Source organism: Phyllostomus hastatus, unplaced genomic scaffold, assembly GCF_019186645.2.
Source record: "Phyllostomus hastatus isolate PE091 unplaced genomic scaffold, TTU_PhHast_1.1 phas_contig_37, whole genome shotgun sequence".
Taxonomy (NCBI): domain Eukaryota; kingdom Metazoa; phylum Chordata; class Mammalia; order Chiroptera; family Phyllostomidae; genus Phyllostomus; species Phyllostomus hastatus.
This window is the reverse complement of record NW_025333867.1, coordinates 1,792,255-1,817,617: the sequence shown is the minus strand read 5'-3', so window position 1 is coordinate 1,817,617 and position 25,363 is coordinate 1,792,255. Positions and strand designations below refer to the sequence as shown.

The window sequence follows — 25,363 nt, the reverse complement described above, 5'->3', positions numbered from 1 at the left end:
CTATCAGCGGGAAGATGTATAAACAAAATATGGAATGGTATGCTTAGCAATAAAAAGGATTAAGTTATTGATATGTACTACAACATGCATGGATCTCCAAATAATTATGCTAAATAAAATAAGCCAGGCCAAAAAATATTTGTACACGTTACAGAATTCCATTTACATAAATCTAAAAGGTGAAAACTAATCAATAGTGACAGAAAGTCACTGGTTGGCTGGAGTGAGGAGATGCAGAGAAGGACAAGCAGGAGAAAATACCAAGGGACAGGAGGAAACTTTTGGGGGTGATGAACATGTTTATTATCTTGATTCTGCTGGTGGTTTCACAGGTGTATACCTAGGTCAAAACTAATAAAAGTGTGTAAATATGTTCAGTTTATTGTATGTCAATTTAGCAGATTGTATACTTTAAGTATGTGTAGTTTATTTTTTGTCAATATACCTCAATAAAGATGTTGTTTTAAAAAGTTCACAAGGATAAAAGCTTACTTAGCTTTTAAACATTTTTAAATCATAGATCACAATTAAGAAAAATCTCCTAACCTTCTCTTTACAGCTTTCTAAAAACAAAATATTATCTCAAGGAAGTTAGAAATAATTGGAAGGGGGTACAACACAAACAAAGATTTTCTTAGAGAAATAATCGAGGGCAAGTGACTAAAGTGAGAGTCCAGCTCTTGACAATATTGTTCTTCCAGGTAACTCACTGTTAATATTTTTATTATTGACAGTAGTAATCAAATATAATTATGTAAAATTTTCCACAGGGCCCACTCACCTGGCTAAGAATCTTGCCCCACATGGATGGACCTAGAGGGTACTATGCTAAGTGAAATAAGTCAGTGAGAGAAAGACAAATACCATAAGATTTCACTCATATGTGGAGTCTAAAGAATAGAATAAACAAAATTAAAACAAATTCATACATACAGAGAACAGACTGATTGTAGCCAGAGGGGAGAGGTACTGGGGAACTGGGTGGAAAAGGTAAAGAAATTAAGAAGTACACATTGATAGTCACAAAATAGTCATGCAGATGTAAAGTACAGCATATGGAATGTAGTCGACAATATTGTAATAACTCTGTAAGGTGTCAGACAGATACTGAACTTATTGAGGTGATTACTTTGTAAGTTATATAACTGTCTAAACACTATGTTGTGCACCTGAAACTAATATAATATGGAGTGTTAGCTGTAATTGAAAAAAAATTTAAGTTAAATAAATAAAATGAAACAAGAAAGAATCTTGCCCCATCATGCAAGTCCCAACACTCATCAGTCTATACACTTCTTCACCATTGATGAATGACCTGATCTTAATTCATTATCATTCTCATCACAGGATATCATCATTTTTCTTTCCGTAGTTAATTCTACTTTCATATCCTCCTACTCCTCACATGGAATGAACTAGGAAATCTATTAAGTTCTACATCACGATGGACCTGAACCATTAAGCTACAACTTAAGCCAAAAAATCTAGATGCAACTAGCATCAGTGATTTCTGAATGATGGTAAGTAATGAATATTTAAGCCCTCAAAGACAGAGGCATTTGAGAACTTACCATCTCCAAACAGATGTGTCACAAGCCTGGTAAGTGTCTGCTTAAGGTCAAACTCGAGCAGCTTCACAGCCTCCATGGTGTGTGTTTCTTGTTTATGGGCAGAACGAGAACTTTGCTCAAAGAGCTTCAGGCTTTCTCCATCCTTTACACCAGCAAATAACTGTAAACCAAGAGGAATAATATAAATAAATAAAAATTGTATCCTGTCCGTCCATATCAAAAGACATAATGTGGGAATAAAATCCATTGTCTAATAGGCAATGAACATACTAAATTAACATTCATTTAGTACCAACTTCAAACAAAAGCACTATGCTACAGTGTTTAGGAAATGGACAGTGTTTAGGGAATTAAAAGATACTGTTCTGATCTCTGCTCATCTCTCCATTTTACTTTTGTGTTACTTATAGTCATTTCCTCACAAGAGACATTATCCTCAATGCTAGTGCGAATACCAGTGAATCAGGCTTTCCGACTCTTAACAGTATGTCCTTGACCATCCCACAGTACTCTTAGAGTGTGTCCTGAAACTAGGTAGAAAGTATAGTCTAGGAATTAAATCCTGTAAAGTCCATAAAGGCAGGAAGTATGCTGGACTTTGCTAACCCTGTATCTCCAAAGCCCAGGACAGGGGCCACTTACTATCCAAGAAAAGCCCAGCAAGTGATATGGTAGCTAAGCCTCAGGTAATGCTCTGTGAAGTAGGAATAACAACACTAAATTCAGACACATTATAATAATCAAATAAAATAATGCATGAAAAGAATAGAGTACCTGGCACATTGTAATGGCTAAATAAATTCTCCTCATTATCATCACAATCACAATTACTAACCACAGGTATTATTATTCATAAGCTGCTTTACTGCTAAAATAAAGTGTCCCCATCTTTAACAGCAGAGCAGGTCTTTACCTGCTAGGAGACTGACTCAAGAAGGAGAATGAACAAATGAATCTACCATTTTTCCAACCTGATGTCTCATGAAACATAAAAAAAACCACTTTTTAATAAAATAATAAATTAGCTATTGTTTCTCATGAAATAAGAAAAACCTCATTTTAATAAAAAAACAAATTAGCTATTGTTTCTAGTAATATTAGGCTGGATAATTAGAATAAAATCTCCTCATAAATCTACTAAACACAAAAATTCTTAAAAGCATTGAAGAAGTAACACAATAGAAAGGGGGGGAAAGCTCAACACAAAGTCAGACAAATACTGAGAATATGTGCCTATCCAGCGTATCAACTGAAAAACTGAACATTGGTTGTGACAACCTACCACAGCAAGCGAGGCCAAAGTAAAAGTCTCCAGTATCTGACCAAGTTGGGTGTCAGGTAGCCAGCCCTAAAGGACTTATGCTCAAAATAAGAATGAACACAAAAATAAAGCAGTTCTGGGAAACTCCTGTAGTCAGTGTCACATTGCCTGAGCACACAGAGAGAGCCTCAGGCTCTCTCTGAAAATGAACTGAGGCAACTGCAGGCTAGTAGTTCCTCGAAGTGTCCAGCAAAATCAAACATACAATTTTCTGGGAGTCCACTTTTGCTTTCAAGAGTAATTACTCATTATGGCCAATATACAGGATCTGGGAGAAGTAACGCCTGCTTCAGTGGGTTTGTAGAGTAATAACATGGGTGTAATAATTTATAGTTTTAATTTGAACATTTCACCTGAAATGTCACCTGGTATGCTTGAGTGTAATATTGTTAAGTTAAAGAATTACATGCTTATGGTTTTGTAATTAAAAAGGGGTGTTATTTGTGCCAACCCTGTAGTTTTAGTAGATCAACCGGAAGCACTGGCGTGTCTGCGTAAGTACAGAAAACATACCAAAAATATTAGGACAGGACGAGGATGACTGAAAGAACAAATTCAAAACACACCAATGTTTCCCAAGGAGCAGCACGTATTCTATTAAGATTTAAGGAGGCATAGAGTAAATACTTTATATTAACAATTCTGTATTAATTTGTGTACTAGAAAAATATCCCATATCAAACATATAATTAACATATAGTATAGCTTAAAAGAATGCTAAGTAGAAGAAATCAGTCACTTCAAGATTGTTCTTAAAAAACTATTAAGATTTTAGACCACCAACTTATACCATACACAAAAATAAACTCAAGATGGATAAAAGATTTAAATATATGTCGCAACACCATGAAAGTCCTAGAGGAAAACACAGGCAAGAAAATCTCAGATATCCCACACAGCAATATTTTCAACAATATGTCCCCTAGAGCAAGGGATATAAAGGAAAGAATAAACAAATGGGACTACATTAAATTAAAAAGCTCCTGCACAGCTAAAGAAAACATCAAAATGAAAAGTGAACTGACTGTATCAGAGGACATATTTGCCAATGATACATTGGACAAGGGTTTGATCTCCAAAATATATAAAGAACTCACATGAATCCACACCAGGAAGAGAATCCAATTAAAAAATGGGCAAAGGACCATTCAGGTCCTTCAGACACTTCTCCAAGAAGGACATACAGAGGCCCAGGGACATATTAAAAGACAATGAACATCACTAACCATCACAGAGATGCAAATTAAAACCACAATGAGATACCACTTCACACCAGTCAGAATGCCTATCATTAATAAATCAACAAACAACAAGTGGTGTAGAGGTTGTGGAGAAAAGGGAACCCTAATGCACTGTTGGTTGGAATGCAGACTGGTACAGCCACTGTGGAAAACAGTATAGAAATTCCTCACAAATCTAAAAATAGAACTGCTTTTAGACCTGGCAATTCCACTGCTGGGATTAACCCTAAGAATACTGAAACACCAATTTAAAAGAACATATGCACCCCAATGTTCACAGCAGCACAATTAACAATAGCCAAGTGATGGAAAGAGCTTAAATGTCCATCAGTAAATGAGTGGATCAAAAAACTGTGGTTCATTGCCACAATGGAATACTATTCAGCAGAAAGAAAGAAGGAACTCCTACCCTTCATGATAGCATGGGTGGACCTGGAGAGCATTATGCTAAGTGAAATAAGCCAGGCAGTGAAAGACAAGTACCATATGATCTTACCTATAAGTAGAACCTAATTAACAAGACAAACAAGCAACCAAAACAGAACCAGAGACATGGAAATAAAGAACAAACTGACAGTAACTAGAGGGGAGTGGGGAGGGGAATAAGGAGGTAAGGAAGGGGAAGAGTTAAGTTAAGGAACACCTATAAGGACCCATGGACAAGGACAATGGTGTGTGGGGAGGGGATTAAATGTGGGAGAGTGGGTGTGGGCAGGGCAGGGGAAGGCAATGAGGAAAAATGGGGACAACAGGTAATGAACAATAAAAAAATTAAAAATATATAAATAAATAGACATGCTACAGTAGAAACTTTAAGAAGAAACAAAAATAAATGAAAAAAATAACTATTAAGATCTAATAATATATGCAACACATCTTTATATCCAAAAAAATACCTGAAACATACACTAAAGACAAAAGTTTAGAAAAACTCTGAAAGAAGGAAAAGCACTAATTCATTAGGCCATCTGCACAGTACAACACAGAGTAATAAGACCATAAAAACAAGTGAACTATTATGCCTAGAGAAAACATACATTAGAGCTGGGACATAAGCTCTAATGGGAGATCAACTAAGCCAACCCCAAATAAGGAAATGAAATCCAGAGAGGTGAAGATCCAGAGAGGCTAAGATAACTTAGCATTTAGCCACCAAACTGGGACTGAAACACATTCCACCTTTGATTCCAGGGACCTTTAAGTGGCTGCCTCTCACTTAGCTTCATCTTTGAGAGACATCCACTGTTGATGAAATTAAATTAGATATCCATTAATTGACTACAGTAGGCTGTGTCATTTGTTTTTCCACCAGCATTTTTATTTCTCTGACATTCTTTCAAGTGCCATTGCACAAACCCAAATGACCCAAATTCCACCCCTACTGCAACTGCTTACAGAAGCCAGGGCAAGTAGTTCACAGATGAGAAAAAGCAGGTGCAAGAAATTCATTCTACTCAGATTTAAAAATAAACATAGGCCTGAAGATGGCACTGCAACGTAAATGGTTGTCCTCTGCCCCTGTGAAAATCATGTTTTTTTAACAGGTGGTATTTATTATGCTATTTCCTGCTAGAATTCTTCATATTTCTGTATAAATGTCTCCTGCTACCATATCCAATAGTCAACCTAGTATTTGATATAGTGATGCTCCTCCTTTACCTTGGAATGTAAGTGACTGAACTATTTGTTGATACAAAGGGAAACCTCTGCCAACAAAAGATGCCACTGGCTGTTAGTGTAGCTTTGACCTTCCCATCTACCCTGATGGCCTCCTATTACATGTTGCTACAGACCTATGTGCTCCAGCTGGAAGCCATCATGAACAGCATCTTGCTCTTCTTTTGTGGTTCAGAGCTGCTGCTTGAGGTGCTCACCCTGGGCGCTTTCTCCAGTATGGACAGGATGTGAAGTACAAAAATTTCAACCAGCAGCCCTAAGGGGCTAAGACCACACAGACTTCTGGTACTTTGCCCACCCCAGTGAGAAGTGGTGGTTCAAGTGGTCCTAGGGAAAGTTGCAGCTTTTCCTCAACACAGACACTCAGGAAACAAAGCAAGCATAAGACCACTGGGCGTCATCTTCTAAACAGGACCACCAGCCTAAGAGACTCTTCCACACTCCAGTATAGGGAGAGGCACAGCTGTCCCCCTCCTGGCCATTCTCAGAACAATTCCCTGCTGATCTCAAGTTCCTCTCTTTGATCATCATGGCCAGAGCACCTCATATGAACTAGATAGGCTCCTTGTGCATCTGGCAGGACCTGAGCTACACTACCTGTATCCTGTAAGTGCTGCGCCACATCTATCACACATTGAGCGTGGAGAGCCTCAGGATGGTGTGCTCAAAGTGACACAGAAGCCTCTTATCCTTACTTTTCAGAAACTGAGCTCCAGAACTTTTCTGGTGGTTCATTGTGTTATTTTTCTATTCACACCATGAAACAAACACTATTTTATAATAAATACCATATTTTTGGACCATAAGATGCACCTAGATTTTAGAGTTGGGAAAAAAAATTTGGGTATTTCCAGCCAAGATGGAGGCATAGGTGGATACACTGTGCCTCTTCGCACAACCAAAATTAAGGACAACAAAAATTTAGAAACAAACAAACAAACAAAAAAAGCAACCAGAACAGTCAGAAAATTGAACCTTATGGAAGTCCTGACAACCATTTATCCAGACTGGTAAGAGAGGCAGAGTCAGCGGCCAACAGAGAGGGGTCGAGACAGGAAAAGTGGTGGCTGGCAGACCCAGGCATGCAAGGTACAGGTTGTGGCTAGTAGATCCCAGTGGCAGACGCCGGGTGCGGGCACTGGCACTGGGAGGCAACAAGCAGACCCAGTAAGGCACTCAAGGTAGCTGGCTGTCTGCAGTCACACATTCGCATGCAAATAAAGCAGTTGAAAACCCGCAGTGAGACAGACCTCACAAACCAGGCCCCAGTGTCAGGAAATAAAGCCTAAAAGCACTGAATGAAAACACCTGTGGAGGTTGAGGTGCCGGGAGAGACTCCCAGCTTCACAGGAGAGTTCCTTGGAAAGACCCACAGGGTCCTAGCATGTACACAAGCCCACCCAACCGGGAACCAGCACCACAAGGGCCCAATTTGCTTGTGGGAAGCAGCAGAGGGGACTGAAATCCAACAGAGTGGAGAAAGCACCATTGTTTCATCTCTGACCCTGCCCCCACATACAGTGTCACAACCCAGCAATGAGGGTTACCCCTCCCTGGTGAACAGCTAAGGATCTGCCCCTCATTATGTAACAGGTGTGAACAGACCCCCCCAAAAAAATGGCTCAAACAGAAGAAAAAATCAAAGCCACAGAGCCAATACTTTTAAGTGACTAAGAGAGCCAACCTATCAGATACACAGTTCAAAGCACTGGTGATCAGGATGCTCACAGAATTGGTTGATTTTGGCCACAAATTAGATGAAAAAATGAAGGCTATGCTAAGTGAAATGAAGAAAAATGCACAGGGAACCAATAGTGATGGGAAAAAAACTGGGTCTCACATCAATGGAGTGGATCAGAAAGAAGAAAAAAACATACAATCAGAAAAGAATGAAGAAACAAGAATTCAAAAAAATGAGGAGAGGCTTAGGAACCTCCAGGACATCTTTAAACATTCTAACATACGAATTATAGGGGTACCAGAAGGGGAAGAGGAAGAGCAACAAGTGGAAAAGTTATGTGAACAAATAATAAAGGAGAAATTCCCCAATCTGGCAAAGAAATAGACTTTCAGGAAGTGCAGGAAGCTCAGAGAGTCCCAAAGAAGTTGGACCCAAGGAGGAATATACCAAGGCACATCATAATTATAATACCCAAGATTAAAATGAAGGAGAGAATCCTAGAAGCAGTAAGAGATAAGGAGACAGTTACCTGCAAAGGAGTTCCCATCAGACTGTCAGCTGATTTCTCAAAAAAGACCTTGAAGGCAAGAAGGGGCTGGCAAGAAGTATTCCAAGTCATGGTAGGCAAGGACCTACATCCAAGATTGCTCTATCCAGCAAAGCTTTCATTTAGAATGGAAGGGCAGATAAAGTGCTTTTCAGATAAGGTCAAGTTAAAGGAGTTCATCATCACCAAGCCCTTATTTTATGAAATGTTAAAGGGACTTATCTAAGAAAAAGAAGATAAAAAATATGAACAGTAAAAAGACAGCAAACTCACAGTTATTAACAACCACAACTAAAACAAAACCCAAAAGAAACTAAGCAAACAACTAGAACAGGAACAGAACCACCGAAATGGAGATCACATGGAGGAATAGCAACAGGGGAGTGGGAAGAGGAGAGAGAGAGAAAAGGTACAGTGAATAAGTAGCATAGATGGTAGGGAGAAAATAGGCAGGGGGAGGTTAAGAATAGTATGGGAAAAGTACAAGCCAAAGAACTTATAAGTATGACACATGGACAAGAACTAAAGGTGGGAATGTGGGTGGGAGGGGGTGTGCAGGGTGGAGGGGAGTGAAGGGGGTAAAATGGGACAACTATAACAGCATAATCAATAAAATATATTTAAGAAAAACAAAAAAACCCTCAGTAATAATACCAAACTGACATTTTGGTGTTGATGTGCTTTGTCTTAGAATGAAGCTATGCCTACAGTCATAAACTATTTCTGCAAACTGATATTTTTTAAATGTTTAATTTAGCTGTATGGCTCTATTAGAGAGGATCTAATTCAAGAGATTACCAGCTTTATTAGATGGAAATTTAAAAAAAAAACACTAGTCTCGAAAAACAAGTAAAGAGAATTCTTTGGCCATAGGGAGCATGGAGCATGGGGTGGGGAATGCTGTTGAGGAGACAGCAATAGAACTCAGAAATGAAAACCTAAAGGTGCCCATAGGACACAAGAGAGTTGTCAAATAGCTTCTTTTGGAAGGGGAGGTGGAGAAAAGAGACAGGCTCATTTAAAGTTTTTCAGAATGATTTCACTGCAGATTACATGATACAGATGGTCTCTTCATTTTTACTTACAAAATCATCAGCCAATTCCATATCACTCATAATGGCTTTGTTATGAATGGACTCCTACAGCAAACAAAAGAGGTTCCTAGTTCTGTGTTCTTCTGGGTGGGAAATGGAAGCAGAGTGCACTAGTGAACATGAACATAATGTTAAGCAGAAGAGACTTTTTAATTCCAAATTGCGTAACTCAAAAATGACAGGCCAGTATAAAAGCAGTGCCATCTAGAGGCAAAGAAGATAAAAAGCTTGTGTTACCCCTAGTGATGGTATACAATCTTTTCATCAAAAAAACACTCTTTTCATTATTTATTCCTCATGAGCCCATTTTAAAAAGATTTTTTTGTCTAACAAACTGTATTTACTAAATAATGACACTTTTTAAAAGACACATAAACCTGAGAGCAGGGTTATACTGACATGATAAAATTCAAGTTGGTATTTCTTGTTCTCTACAGGCTTTCCCACCTCAACTGTATGATTTCTCAAAGAGATAAGAAGTAGGGGTTAGTACAAGACAATTCCGAAGACAGTAGGAGAGACTGTTTAAATTGCTGATTCCACTCATGTTTCTGAATTATCAATAGACAAGTGCTCCTCTCACTGCCAAAGATCATTGAAAAGGCCACAGCAAGACGGTCTGGAAATACAGACAAAAATAAATACAGGTTGGCAAAAAGCCAATACATAAAGAGTGGCTCACTAATTAGTACACATACTAGTGTAAGATGTCAATAATAGGGAAAACTGAGTGTGGGGTACACGAGAACTCTCTGCACTGTCTTTGAAATTTTGATGTAAACTTAGAACTATTCTAAAGTAAAATGATAATCCAAAAATTGAATATAGGGACCACATACTCTGCCTATTGAGGTCAGCATGCTAAAAAGAGACTAATGGCCAAACAGCAGCATTTGAAACTCTTACTGTAAAAGAAGACACAGTAGAAACTCTACTGTGATTTTTAACCAACTTAGGAGGAACAGGAAAGGTTTCTGTACAACAGGTGTGACCTCAAGAGTAAGGAAGATCATCACAGTGCCTTGACCACAGCAGATCCTCTATTCATTTCTTCTTAATCACTTAATTAATTTAAGACTGCCTCTCTAAGCATGTGCTCAGTCAAGAATCAAATCTCAGAGAAGGAAGTACTAGTTGTTCTCCTCAATTAACTTCAGAGACTATTCTAATCATCTCACTCCTGAAAATGTCTATCCCACCTATACTACTTTCACTAGGGGCAAAATAAAATCGGTTCTTCCTTCTTCCTGAGAAAAGAGAAGTCATCAGGTAAGAGATTCCCCAACTTCTAGCCTTTCATTCCTATTCATACATGCATTTGCCTCTGCAGTCATGCTTCAATCCTTCATGCCCATCTTAGTTTAGAAACAACAACAACAACAAAAAGGTATATCTTCCTCTCTAGTCAAGCTCAAGGCATTAGTAACCCTCTCCTAGTGACCTGAATACACCCAAACCCATCACTTTCTGTCTCCTCCGATGTCCTTATTTAGAAATCACTCAGGTCTCCTATACCTTTAATCTCTGACTTTCTCCTCAGTAAATATATTCAATTCTTCCCCTTAAACAGACAGGCTACAAAACAAATGAAACTCCCACTAATCCCATTTCATGCTGCAAACTACCCTCCCTCTTCTTTACAGTTAAGTTGGTCATTCTTCACAGCTTCCCCCTCCTTGCTTTCCTGTTGCTAAATATTTGTATTCCTCAGGCTTCATTTTCAGCTTTGGACACTTCTAACTCTGCTTCCTCTCCCTAGATGAAAGCAGCTAAACTCATGGCTGCAGCTACCATCTGTATGGATCAGAATCTCCACTTCCATCTTTAACAATGGGCCGGCACCCAGACACATATATGTACCTGCCTACTGGACATCTTCACTTGCAAATCCTTCATCTAAACATATCACAAACTCAACTAGCTCTCTTGACCCCTACTCCAAAACACATTTCTCCTCCTGGGATCCCTAGCCTTGGGAATAATACCGATAAAGAAAAGTAAGAGTTATTTTCAAATGCTTTTCCTTTTCCCCGTGCAGCTACCAAGGCCAGTAGATTCAACCTACTAAACACTCTCAAGTCCATCCTTTCCTATCTGTTATCCCTCCATTTCTCTGTCTTACCCTGCAGTGGTTTCTTGGATGATTATAAATAATCTTCTAATTAGTCTCATCATCTCCATTCTTTCCCTACATTGCTCTATTCCATCAACTACTCTGCAAAATTCTTTTTCTAAAATGCCAATCTGACTGTATCACTCTTATGCATAAAAAACTTTTAAAGATTTCTCATTTTTAAAATAAAGCACAAATTCCACAAGGTTGCCTAGAAGACCCTTCATGAAGCAGTTTATATCCCTGTCTCTAACCATTTCCTATCACTCCCCCCGCCCCCAGCCCCTCCACAATACACAGTCTAGGAATTCTTCACATTCCTTTGTATCTTCCTGCCTCCAACTCTGCTACTCCCACTATCTGGAACACAGCACACCTTCTCTGCCTGGATCACTTCTAATTTCTCTTTAAGATTCTTTAGTAAGCCTTCTATTATCACCCCCAGAAATAAAGGTTTCCTTCTGTGCCTTGGCCATAACCCTTTTATTATGCTGATTATGTTGTACAGAGTTTCCAGTTTATCTGTCTCTCTCACTAGGTTCTAAACAAAAGGAACAACACTTAGGAACTTATTTTACAACAATTCTATTTAGGATGAGGTTTCTAAGAACACATGGTATCTAAACACAAAGGCAATCTATATCCAATTCAGTTCAAGCAAAACCTGCCACTAAGCAGATCACCTCTAAACCCCAGGGACAAGCTAGTCTTCTGGAGAATGACAGATAAAGCCTGTAACACCAATGAATACAGCCTCATATATTTGGCAGACCCACTGTTTATTAATTCTTGGTTCACAGACAGAAAAATAAGTAAGAATCACTTATAAAAATAAGCATGCTCACATATCTAATCACATGAATTCCCAAGCCTTCATTTCCCCTGAATGCAACAAGCAAATTCAATTATGTTGTTTAAATCCAACTAAAGCATTTCAGCAAATATTAGGCATTCAAATCACTCCGGAGGAAGGATTGGATGTCTTATTGAGATGAATAGACAGACACATTAAAGGCAGAGCAGACTTATCCAAGTGTATTTCAGTGGCTAATTTCCACAGTTTTTAATTTCTCTAAACAACTGGCCCTAAGTGAGATCTTCTACTGTTCATCATTTGAGAAGGCTTGTGTTTGAAAGGGCCCAGTTAAATACAACTCTGTCCTAGGATCTCCATAGGAAGTCTGTTCCTGTTTTAGCTAATTGATATTGAATCAGATTTGCCATTCCCTGGATTTTTGTAACACACCACATGCTAATTAATCAAGTTACAGAGATTAGCACAGGGGAGGGAATGCATTAAAGCTCTGCACTGCGAAAGCAGACTTTATTTTCTCCTGCTGCTTGTCTTATTTCCTCTCCTTCGCCTGAAACTTTGTGCCAGTGAAATAATGGGAAGAGATTTGTAACAGTCAATGTTATATGGTGAGAAATGCTACAAAAATACATTGGTGAGTGAAAGGCAATTTTTGCCAAGCACCTGAACAAAATACTGACTATCAAGGATGCTGTATAGGACCAGAAGCTCAAGTCTCACACTGGACCTTCATTTGCAAACTCATACAGGTCCCACTAGATGAGGGGTGTCAAACTCATTTTCACCGGGGCCCACATCAGCCTTGCAGTTGCCTTCAAAGGGCCGAATGTAATTTCAACTCCTTAACAGTTAAGGAGTATTACATTTATACAATCCTAAAATTATTTCAGCCCTTTGAAGGCAACCACAAGGCTGATGTGATGTGGCCCCCGGTGAAAAGTTTGGCACCCCTGCACTAGACCATACCCCCCCTTACTTAAGCCTCCATGACAGAAACCTCCTGTCCCATTGAATATAGCATAGAGGCTACTGAGCTCCTTGCTTAGTGACAAAAACCCCTTGTTCTCAAGAAGCCAGGATCAGAAGTACTCAGGACAGCTAGTTGGCACCCACATGACTCCCCATAGCCGTTTGTTTTCCTGGCAGGTCCAGCTGCACTCAGCAGCAATGTCAGTGGAGTATCAGTGATTTCTGCCTCCTCCCATGCCCCAAAGATACTACCAAAGGCTTCTGGGGATCTCCAAAATCTGGTCAGTTGTTGTGCCTGCTTTTATCAACTCTGATATATTGTGACAAGAATATTTTTCAGTACTTTTCTTCTCCTGGGGTTCTCCTATAAAGGTATCAATGAGAGAAAGAAGTAGATTAATATTCTGCCAACATCTAGCCTATACAGAGAAAACATCAGAAACTTCCATTCATCAAAGCAAGGAAATTACATGAAGCTGTACACAAACTACATGAGAGATTCCATGTCTGGATGAGTTCAGGAAAAAAGTAACAATGGCAAGAATAAAAAACACCCTGTCCAAGTGTGAACTAGTTCTCATGACAATCATCATTTAAAGGAGAAAACTTCACCCATTCTGTTAACTTTAAAATTGTGATATCCTATTATCCTTTTCCTAGGCCATGATGACGATAAAACAGAGAGAAAGGAACTGCATTTTTTTTTCTTCAGGTAGCTAAACAGCTAATTCATGGTGCGAGGGGATGAAATATAACAGTACTGAGACCCATCTAAATTCTATCACCTACTCTAAAGGAAGATGACAGAAGTCATATTACTAATCAACAGAAAAGCCAGAGTAGCTTTACAAACATAGATCAAATCTAAAAACTAAGACCCACAAGATATCTGACTCATGTTGATGACGCACAGGTAGATCTACACTAAATGGGAACGGGGCAAACATCTACTTTGGAGATAAATACAGGGTATGGGTAGAGGAGCTAACATTAGCTGAGCAGCTCCCAGTCACAAGGCATCAGGCTAGGTTCTTTAACCACAACTCAAGAGTTATCTCTGTTTTAATAAAGAAAACTGAGACTCCAAGTGGTTAAATAATTTATCTAAGGTCCTTAGAGTATGAAATTCAGAGCCACAATTTGATTCTCTTCTCACCAGCTCACAAGATGGTGTCATTTCCAGAAAAAGCAGCACCACTACTGAAAACGTTTTCCATACAAGGTACCAAGGCTCACAGATCAGCTCCAAGGGCCAACAACCCAAAGTTCAAGTCTTTTGTTCAATCCTGAAGGGCAAAAAATGCATAATTCCTTACTTTAATACTTTTATGTACAAATAAAAGCTACTTACTAGTTATTGCCTAAATGGATTACTAGAAATTTCTAAAACAAGGCATCCATAGGACAAAATTAAGGCATTATTAGAATTGATGAGGAACGTTCAAAGTTCCACCATAAAGTCTGGCTGCCCAAGAGCAGTGTGATGGTTAATTGTATGTATCCACTTAACCAGGCCATGGGATGCTCAGATATTTGGTTACACATTATTTCTGGATGTGTCTGTGACGGTGCTCCCAGGTGAGGTTAATATTTGAATCAGTAGAGTGAGTAAAGCAGATTACCCTCCCCAGTGTGAGTGGGCCTCATCCGACCTTTGAAGGCCTGAATAGAATAAAAAACTGAGTAAGAATGTTTCCCTCTGCCTTTTATTTGTTATTTTATTTTATATTACAGTTTATATTAATTTTATATTTTTATTCCCCTCAAGCTGCCACACCAGTCTTCACTCAGACCTGGAGCCCTACTGAAACTTCACCACTGGCTCTCCTGCTTCTCAGGCCTTTGGTCTGGGCATCTCAGCCTCGATAATCACATGAGCCACGTTACAATAAATCTTTTTCTAAACCATATGCAGGTGGACACACCCACACATCTTACTTGTTCTGTTTCAGAAGAATCCTAACTAATATAAACAGACAATACCAAAAATCTCCTACTGCCCTAAATACACAATTAAAAAGTTGGAATCTCTACAATTCACAAGAAAATTACCAGTCAATCTTCAGTGGTACCCTAAGTTGGCTGTAGATTTCAAATGTTGGCAGAACCTTTTAACAATAAATCAATGTTGGTTGTATCATTATGAATGAATTTTTGTGGGTTACCTGATAAACACTATATAATACAATATATATTGATACACGATAGAATCAACATTTAACAATTATATCTTACAATTGTATTTAAGACACTATAGTTCAAATAAGAATCATTTATACCACTATTGTCAAAGCGGAGAGTTAAATATTCTACATGGTCCTACCCACAAAATTCCCTGAGAAATAATACATCATTTGTATCACAGAGTTCTTTTCTCACTAAAAAGAGGAAAGAGTTGGGGCAACTAAGCTGAAGAGTTATTCACCTTATCTAAGTATCCACATGGTAAAAATATTGAGAAATTTCTCCCTGGAGAAGGTAACTCAAACTTCCTTTGAAACAATCTGTCACTTATAATTCTCATGGTGAGAAAGTTATTCTTTCTGCTTGTCTAATGCAAATCCTTCTATGTTTTGGTTTAAGCCTGGATCATAAACACTAAACAACACATAGAACAAATCATCTAAACTTCCAATACACAACAGGCTTCCAAGAGTTACCTTTCAACGTATGTGTGGTAAGATATACTCCCCACAAGATCCATGCCACCCAACTCTGAACCTGAGTCCCATGTCCAGGTAGCTCTGTGCCTATCAGATTTCTAAACACAGAACAGCTATTTCTATTTCTTGAACCGGAATGGTCACTGCTCAGGAATACTCCCTGCCTCCAGACAGAGGCTCTCAGACTTAGGCAGACAATGTTCCCTTGGCTTTCCCAAACACATTCAATTCACCCTCCTGTTCTCAGACAGCCTCTGACTCTCTGGTCCCAACCCTCAAATCACCCCAATAGCTGCCATCTGGCCATTTCCAAGTTAGGCAGCATTCTCTGCCTTCTTACAGATAACTTAACCCTAAATTCTGCAGCTGTTTATGTAATCCACCACCATAATCCCAGTTTAGTTCCCAGGTAATCCCAGAGAAGTATTATAAAGGAGAAGATAGAAGAAAGAAAATTGCTAAGAGAATAAAGAACAATACCTTTTCCAATTTACTACAGAATTAGGCTGGGAATTGTTGACATAGAGACTGAACTATCTTTTTTTTTCTCCTTGACAATGACTTCTAATATTATAATCTAACACAAGAGCATATAATATTCCTTAAACCACATACAAAATCCTATGTGTGTAGTGGGGGGAGGGGAGCAAACCCCTCAGCAAATTCTCAAATGGTAAAAGAGGTTAGAAACCATTGCTATGACAAAATGTTATCAATCATATACAACATTATATAAAATCTCTATGGACCTGAAAAATATCATAGTGTTTAGATGACACTCAGTTTACAAAAACTCCATTTTATCTTTCAGATTCACTCATATTTGCAATTTACAATTTCACAGACAACTACCCCAGAATGAGTCCAGAGGATAACATTAGAGAGTAAATTCAAGGACAAAGGCTCAGAAAGAAGACACCAAATGTGCCTGTAAAGGTCACACTATCAGCCGAACAGCAGGAGTGTGATCCCTTACATCTAAGAGAAGACCCAGGTATCTAGCATACAATTCAACAGGATGTGCATACACAGACTGCTAGCTGGTCCTAAGGCTCGCTAGTAAAGAAAGCTCCCTCTGACTACCATCATGCATGCACCTACCAATCTGAAAATGTAAAGTTTGCCACTCCATCCATACAAGTAGCTTTCAGGAATATGCACCAGGCAAAGAAATGTGGTCTCCAGCAAGATGTTAAGTCTACTGTGAAACAGCATATTATTGTGAAAATATTTTTGCTACTTTCACATTTTACTTCAACTAGTACAAAAATATTGTTCCTGTGATTACATGGATTTTGTGCAACTTAATGAGGCCCTCTGGGCCTCCAACAGCAAATGTTGAATATAAATGGTAATAATTTTCCTGAGATCTTGGAGGAATGAGATATAGAGAATATCCATCTGTTTTTCCCTGGATGCTATATTGGTTCAGGAGCGCAAGCTTTTACCCTTCAAAATATCCTCTATCCTCTATGTGCCCAATGTACAAAGAGCCAATAACTAGAGAGCATCCATACTACCTAAATTATATTCCGAAATTTTAAATTAGAATCAAGAACAAGTGTTTCTGTCTTCCTAAATCTGACTTTTCCTGGCACCCCCTTTATTGCGTTAATAACAACATATCTCCCTAAAGAATTACATATATTCAGGAAAGGGAGCAAGCTGATTGTGCCAGGTATCAATGCATTGCCTCTGCACCACAAATCAATCCACTGACTGCTCTGTGAAAACCAAGTTGGGCTCTAAGTAATTTTCCTGTGGCATCTGACACAATGTTAAACTCTGCCAGTAGAGGTCACTGGAGAGACATTAGACAAGGATTCTTGCTGGATGGTGCCCTACAATGCAAGCAGCAGCACTCAGTTCCCCAGATGGTCCCACAGTAGCCAGTTGTTTCCCCAATTACCCCTCTTAGGCAGTTTCATAGAAGAGGGCTTCCTACAAGACACCTCCCCCAAAACAGCTTTACTGAAACCTGGAGAGCAGATTTCCAGCAAATGCCAGTGCATGGGTATCCAGCAATTCCAGCAGCATTGACAACACTACCACCTGTGGCATTCAGTGAGCACTGGCTAGGAGGAGGGGGAGAGGCTTCCTTGAGAGCCCAGTGTCAGTAGCACAGCTGCTCCTTATATCTGCTTGTTCTGTACTCGCTAGAGTTCTCTTCTTACTAACCAAACCCTCACTACCCCAATTCTCTGCATTATACTTAATAATTCTTCCCTGATAGGGTTACAATATGTTTTCTGTCTTATAACTCAGCCCTGACTGATACATTTTCTCCTCTGGAAGGCTGGAGCATGAGAAATAATTGAGAATGCCCAACCAGAAAAGCTAATAGATGAACTATCACACAGTTAACAAGGTTAGCTGCCACCTTGTACAGAGTGGAAGTTGGCAGACTAGAACAAGGAAGACATCCAAATACCACATCTACCAACGGCTACTCTGGGCAGGACCCTGGGTCAGAGACAGGAGGCACAGAGAAGATCGAGTAATCTTCTTAAGGAATTGACTAACCAGCCGGAGATACCATGCCAGATGTACACAGGCCAACAATTCAAGGCAGTACATGCTGAAAATCAGTGAGGGTTGTGGACAATAATGTTACGGATCGGTGACAAGGTCTCAGATTAATAGGCTATTCATTTCTGTCTTGTTAAAAACAAGACGTAACTATCTGCAAAAACCCTGTACCACAGAACACAGAGACCAGCCTCTCTTTACATGGTTCTCCAAACCCTCCTTTGTCCTCAAATAATGGGGTATTACTCAAGTCCAATACATTGTGGACTCCTGGCTGCGACCAGTTGCCTCACTGTCAAGAGATACACTAAAGTAAACATTTGGGTAGAGAAAAAGAATTTTAAAAATTAAAGCCGTTTCAATTTAAGGATGTCTTTAGCAAGAGGAGTCCCTCCTAAAAGGTTTTAAAGAAGAGATTAGGAAAACATGGTGACTATAATCTATCATGGCCAAATAAAAATGTCTTCAATAAAGCCTCTCTGCATGAGGCTATTAAGGAAACCCAATAACCACATGGTGAAAAATAAAACCCTGTCATTTACGGAAAGACAGGAAAGTGATTTGGGACAGAAAACAGGAATAAAGAGGCTACCCTTGGCAAAACCACTAGAGTAACAGTGGGGGAGCTTGGAAAAAAGACCCTAAGAACAGGAGGGTTCTAATGAACCATCTGGAAAGTGGGAGAGAGTATCAAAGGGAGTAAAAGGGAAATTTTCTAATGACAAATGAGAGTGGCTTTTAAATAAAGATGAATCACAAAAGATTTCAAAGGGGTTGTTCAAAATGAAAGATATCCACTCCACAAAGGACTGAATCATTACAGGCAAGGAGCTTAAACCACACTCCTGCAGGAAGAAATGGTGAATGATGACTACTTTTTTTTAAAATAGGGTTGGAGGTAGGATAGAATATGAATGGGACACAAACATCTTGATGAAGTAGTATTTTAGTAATGTGTTGTGGTCAAGATTATATCAAAAGCTTATTTCTCTGCACACTCTCACTCACCTTTTCTATAAAAACATTCCCATTGTTTCTGAGCAAAGAAAGGCTTATCACGAATAATCTTAAATTCAGGAGGAAGAACTGCTTGTGTATGTGAGCATGGAAGAGAAAGAACCTGGATAAAACTGGCCCAGAAGAAGTGATCAAAGGGGAATGAAGACACACTAAGGAAACAGACTGCAGCCAGCAGGAAAGATAAGCTACGGAACAGTTGCCTCCCACAGAGCCCTGGAGTGTATTCCCAGTAAACTTGCAGAGCAGAGCTGGTGAAACTGGACAAGGCATCACCAGGGACAAATGAAACATATAGCTTCTTTAAGCACTGGCCCAGGTACCTACTTTTTTATTAACATTTTAAAATCAGATTAAATAAATGCATGATTTCTTTGGATTCACTCTGGTGTGGCTGTCAAACATGAAATTTCCTATTCTTGACAAAATAAATGTCTCAGGAAGTGTTTTGTAAATATTTAGTTTTGAAGCTACAGAACTATGGTTCTAAAACGTTTTAGTCTCAAAAATCGTTCTATGCTCCAAATAATCATTACATTTTTGCATCATTTGCAAACAATGATGATGCTAGGTACCATTCACCCACTTCATTACCTCAGAAGTAATTGCTGTCTCGACTTTGGTGTTTATCATTCCCATGTAATTTTTTCACCCCTACCTACACATTTATCTAACAAAAAAATACTGTGCATGTGATTGTGATATCTGCACATGTATTTGTATATGTGGAGAAAGAAAAAGCTAGAGCAAGTGAAACACAGAGAGAGAAAGAGAAAGCACAAGCAAGTACACAGGGAGAGCATGTGTTGTTGGACATATTTTGAAATACCTATAAAAAGATATCATTATTTAACGTTACTGTATTTTTCTCTCAATATTGTATTAAAACCTCATCCATGTTGACATAGGTACTTCTAGTTTATTTATGTTGAGTACTACAAAGTACTCAATGTACAGATGTACATAGTTCTTTTGAAATATTTTTAAAGAATGCCTGATCACTGAGCACACAATTTTTTGGACATCACCAAATAAGTATACAAAGTCGTGACAACTATTAACACTCTACTAGAAGGGGATAAGATTTATGGCTTTTCTCTAGAAATGCCACTTGTTATCATCAAGATTGTTAATGTTTGCTAATCTAGTGGGTCTGAAACAACATCCAGCCATTCCTGTTCACTGATAAAGCTGTTCTTTGTTTACTGGCTGAACGAATGTCTCTTCTATCAATTGGCTGTTATTGCTCTTGGTTCATTTTTCTTTCCTTAAAAAAAATTACACAATAAATCATACCTAAAAAGTGTACAAGTATATCAAGGTTAAAGAATAATAAAAGCACATACATGTGTGCTCCCCACCCATGAACATTTCAGAAAAGAGCACAGCAGCAGAAACCCTGTGGCCCCTTCATGCCCCGACCTGATCAACCCAGCCCTGCTGCACCTCGAAGACGTGACTAAACTGAATTTTAAATCATTCCCTTGCTTTCCTTAACTTTTCCACATGTGCATTACAACCCCCGAATGATACAGTATTTATTTTCCCTTTTTTTAAATTTTACATAAATCCAACCATACAATGTAAGCTACTGTAACTTTCTTTCTTTGTCTAACAGTACTTTCTATATTCACTCTTGTTGATGTATACAGTTTCGATTTACTCATTTTTACAGATATGAAACTCACCAATGTTTAAACATACCACAATTTGTTTATCTTTTCTACTCTTTATAGAAACATGGGTTGTTCCAAATTTAGGCTAATACTGACAGCACTATGAACATTCTCATCTATCTGCTGATATCAGTACTGAAGAATGTATCCAAAAAGTATATAAGTACACGTGGGACTGTGGGTTTTTACGTTCCTCAAGAGCATTCCCATGGCTCCACATATTGGCCAACACTTGGTATTGTCAGACTTTTCCCTATTGTTTTTTTTTTCATACTGAGACCTTTTTTACTTAATCACCTTAATGTTCTGTTAGTTACAAGCAAAGCAAATGTCTCCACATAGCCTGCTGCTTGTCTTTTAACTTAGGCTTTTATTAGGCAGAAGTTTTACCTTCGGGTAGTCAACTTTAATAATTTGTCACTTTAGGACATTTTCTTGTTTAGGGATTCAGTTTAAAATATTATATTCTACTGCCAAGGTGATAATGATTATCTCTGTATTGTATTCTTTAACTTTTAAAGAATTCCTTTTCACAAATGAATTATGAATCCATCCAGAACTGAATTTTGCATTTGGTGTGAGATATATTATCAATTTTCTCCTCTATAGGTAATTATCTCAGCAATTCATGTAGACTACATTATCTCTACATTTATTTATTATCACTTCTACTTTATAATAGGATAATAAATTCCCAAATATGAGTAGAGCTGTTTCAGAGTTCTCTACCTGACTAACCTCACACTAATACTAAACCATCTTAATAACTAGAACATTATATTCCTGATGTCTGGGAAGACATGTCCCCTTATACTGGTGCTCTTCAAAATTGTTCTGGCTATGCATGAACTTGTCATCCTTCTTATGATTTTGAAGATCAGTCCTTCAACTTGTCCAAAATACCCAGTGGACATTTTTATTAGATGTGCACTTAAATTTGAATTTACAGATTGATTTTAGGCAAACTGCCATATTCATAATATTGTTTTCCTGCCTATGAATGTACAAATATGGTACAGCTCTCCTTTATTTCTTCTCCTTTTATATCTTTTAACAATATCTAATCATTTTATCTATAAATATCTCGAACATCTTCTGCAACAATTAGACTTCAAAGCTTTAGTTGATACTATGAATGAAATCTTTACTATATTTTCTAATTGGTTATTACTTGTGATTAAGAAACATACCTATATTTTCTTTGTAACCAACAACTTGGCTAAACTGTCCTATTAGTTCTAATAATCAACCTGGATATTCTATTCAATTTTCTAGGTAGATCATCAAGTCACCTACACATGAAGCAGCTTTATCTCGTATTTTCCAATGCTTATAACTTCTATTTCTCTTTCTGGTTTACTGCATAAGCTGGCACTTCCCACACAATGATGAATAGACAGTGATCACAATTAATCCTAAAATGTTTATTTTGATAGAAACGTTTATCACGATTCACCACTAATTAAGATGTTGGTTGTGAGTGCTTGACAAAATAATTTTTAATGTTAAGGAAGTTCCCTTCTATTCCGTTTGCTGAAAGTTTTTGTCATAAGTAATTAATGTCATCAAATGCTTTTTAATGTCCTAAAACATAAATGCTATCAAATTACTTTTCTATGTCTACTGAGGTGATCACATGATTTTTCCCTTTGTATCACTTAATATGGCATAATATAATACATGTATAATAATAATGTGGTAGGCCACAATATAGCAAATGAATTAAATTTCTGCAAATATTTAATAATTTTCTATCAGTACATTTTAAGAGAACTGATGTTCATTAAAGATGAAGCTTCTAAAATTTATTATCTACTTTGTACTTGAACATGTCTAACCTCACAAATGAGCTTGATGGGTTTCTTTTTCTATTCTCTCACAAAGACTGTACAAGTCTTTCGAGTTTGGTAAAAACTCAAATGTAAAATCATTGCAGGCTAATGGAAGAGAGGCTATTAATTCTAGATTTAATTGGTTTCAGCTCTCTATTGCATGCAATGTATGCTCTTATACTTATCATTTCCTGCCTCCTGATTTTTTTTAATTGTTTATAGTTGTCTTCTTCAAGAAACCATGAATCATCTCATGAGTATGTGACATCTTCTTACATTCCTGGACCCAGTGCATATTTAGCATGGGTGTGTGGTTTTTTTGGATTGACTGATCCCAGTGTTTTCCTTCAGTCTTTTTCTTTAGCCCTTTATTGGGAAATTTTCAAAGAGATGCAAAAATAGAAAGGATAATGATTCCTCATGTATTCAACATCCAAATTCAATAATTAACAATTCATAACCAATCCTCTTACATTCATCTCCAAACCCTATCCCATATTATTCTGAAGAAAATCCCATACATCTGACCATTTCATCTAGAGGCATTTCAATATGTATCTCTCACAGAAAATGTCTTTATAAAAATATAATACCATTAGCATACCTTAATAATAAAAATAAGAAATAACTCCTTAAATTCAAATATTCAGTTAGTGTTCAATTTCCAATGGTCTCTTTTTTTTTCTATAAAGATGTTTTCTCTTGATGGGATCTACTATAGTGATTCTGTCCAAATGTTTGTTTTTCTCACAATTTATTTGAAGAAACAGAATTATTATCTTGTAGAGCAATGCTTCTCAAAGTGTCTGACAAAGGGACAGTTTTAGATTTCCAATCAGTCTAAAACTGATGCACAGTCCTACTGCACAGAACTACTAAACACCCTGAGTGCGTGCAACCTACCCAGAGCATTTAAGAACACCTGAACCAGGTTACATTCTATTCAACAAAGGAAGTCCACTAATAATGTGCTTAAATATGCTGGCTTAAATATTTCTAAACACTAATCTTTGCTTACACATTTCTAAGTGCTTACTTTTGATTCTTCTGTTTACTTCATTATGTATATCACCTGTTGGGTAGCATTGCTATATGCAGAATTTCCCACAGGCTGGATTTTGCCTAATACATTTCCATAGTGTAGTTTAACATGTTTCTTTGTCCTCTGTACTTCTATAAATTTGGTAGTTAGATCTAGATTTTGATCAGACTGATTCCAAATTTCTAGGCAAGAATTTACAGTTAGTATTGTATTCTTCCATCAGGAGACACATCAAGTCTGGCTACCCCTCTTTTTATGATGTTAACGGTCATCAGTGAACACTTTATTACTAGCACTTAATGTCAAAGCCTCTAGTAAATCCATATGTATAATTTTTTTTCTCTGATAGACTATAAGAAAGCTCTCTTCTTTCCAGGCCCATTGCTTTCCTCCACCTCAGTTTCTGACACAGTGCAGATCTCCAACTGCCCGTTTTGAGTCCCCACCCATTTGTGAAGTTCTTAGGGAGATCTACAGACATGGCTTATAAATGTTGCCTGTGGTTTTGGCATTTGCTATTCCAGTTGCTCTATCTGTTTTATAAGACTTGGGATCATTAAAAACATACAACCCACCTCCCTTGTACTTTTTAGAACAATTCTGCTTGCTTTCAACATCCCAAATTGAACAAAATTCATTGATTTTAAGAGTTTTTAAAAGTTGTTAAATAAATATATTTAAAACTAAATATACATACTCCAAGTACCTTTTTAACTATATCCCATCAATTTTTCTTTATTAATGTTAACTGGGATTATATAATTTAAATTTCTACCAAGTTTCTACCTAATAAACGTTTTGAGAATAAAGATTAGGTCAGACCTAGAATAAACACTTTAGTTAGGACAAGGAATTAAAATAACACCAACCCTCTCTCCCCCGCACCTTCTTGGAACTGCAGCACTTGGGTCAATGGCAGGTTCTGTTACCAGACAGGAGCCCCCTTTTCTCTGGCTTCCCAGTGAGCTAAGGCAACCCCAGCCTAGGCTCTCCTGTTCCATCTTCTATGCTGAGCCCTTCCTTGTTTCACTGTCCCCAGCTTTAATAAACATACCCTCATAGTCACCTGGACTGGTGTGAAATCTTTCCCACATAAAGTCAAGAGCCCACACACTACAGGCTGGCCCTAGGCAGACCCACTCAGGACTGACTCCTGTCTGGTAACAGTCCCACTTACAAAGCAGCTCCATGAAAAGCAACAGAATACAGCAGAATGGGCAATGAACTCAGAAAACCCAAGTTAAGTTTTAGCTCTGCCACCAATGAGTCAGGTAACCTTAGGCAAGTCATTAAACCTTCCAAAACTTCAGATTCTTCATGGCTATAGTGGAAATCATCTATCTCACAAGTTGTTTATTAAGAGAGGTAAATAAAACAATGAACATGGAAGTTATATTTTCTTAAAATATAACTATAGCTATATACATATATGTGAGTATGTATTTTCTTAACTGTAAGGCAGAATATACAGTAACATCAGATTATATTAGCCATGCCCATTTCCCATGAACTCAGATGAAACACAAAACAAATATAGCACAAGATAAGAATTAATTCCCTATTCTCTTCCTATTTT

The 25,363-nt window shown here is 37.9% G+C and overlaps 1 protein-coding gene and 1 pseudogene across 2 annotated transcripts in view; one reads left to right on the top strand and one right to left on the bottom strand.

Annotated features, from left to right (window-relative positions):
• Window positions 1-25,363, bottom strand: part of FARS2 (phenylalanyl-tRNA synthetase 2, mitochondrial) — a 545,053-nt gene that overhangs the window by 388,729 nt on the left and 130,961 nt on the right. For both annotated transcript variants that reach the window (XM_045841682.1, XM_045841681.1), the window contains exon 3: window positions 1,572-1,731. In XM_045841682.1, the coding sequence (XP_045697638.1) occupies window positions 1,572-1,731 (160 nt within the window). The remainder of the gene's footprint in view (window positions 1-1,571; window positions 1,732-25,363) is intronic.
• Window positions 5,600-6,041, top strand: LOC123820757 (annotated as a pseudogene).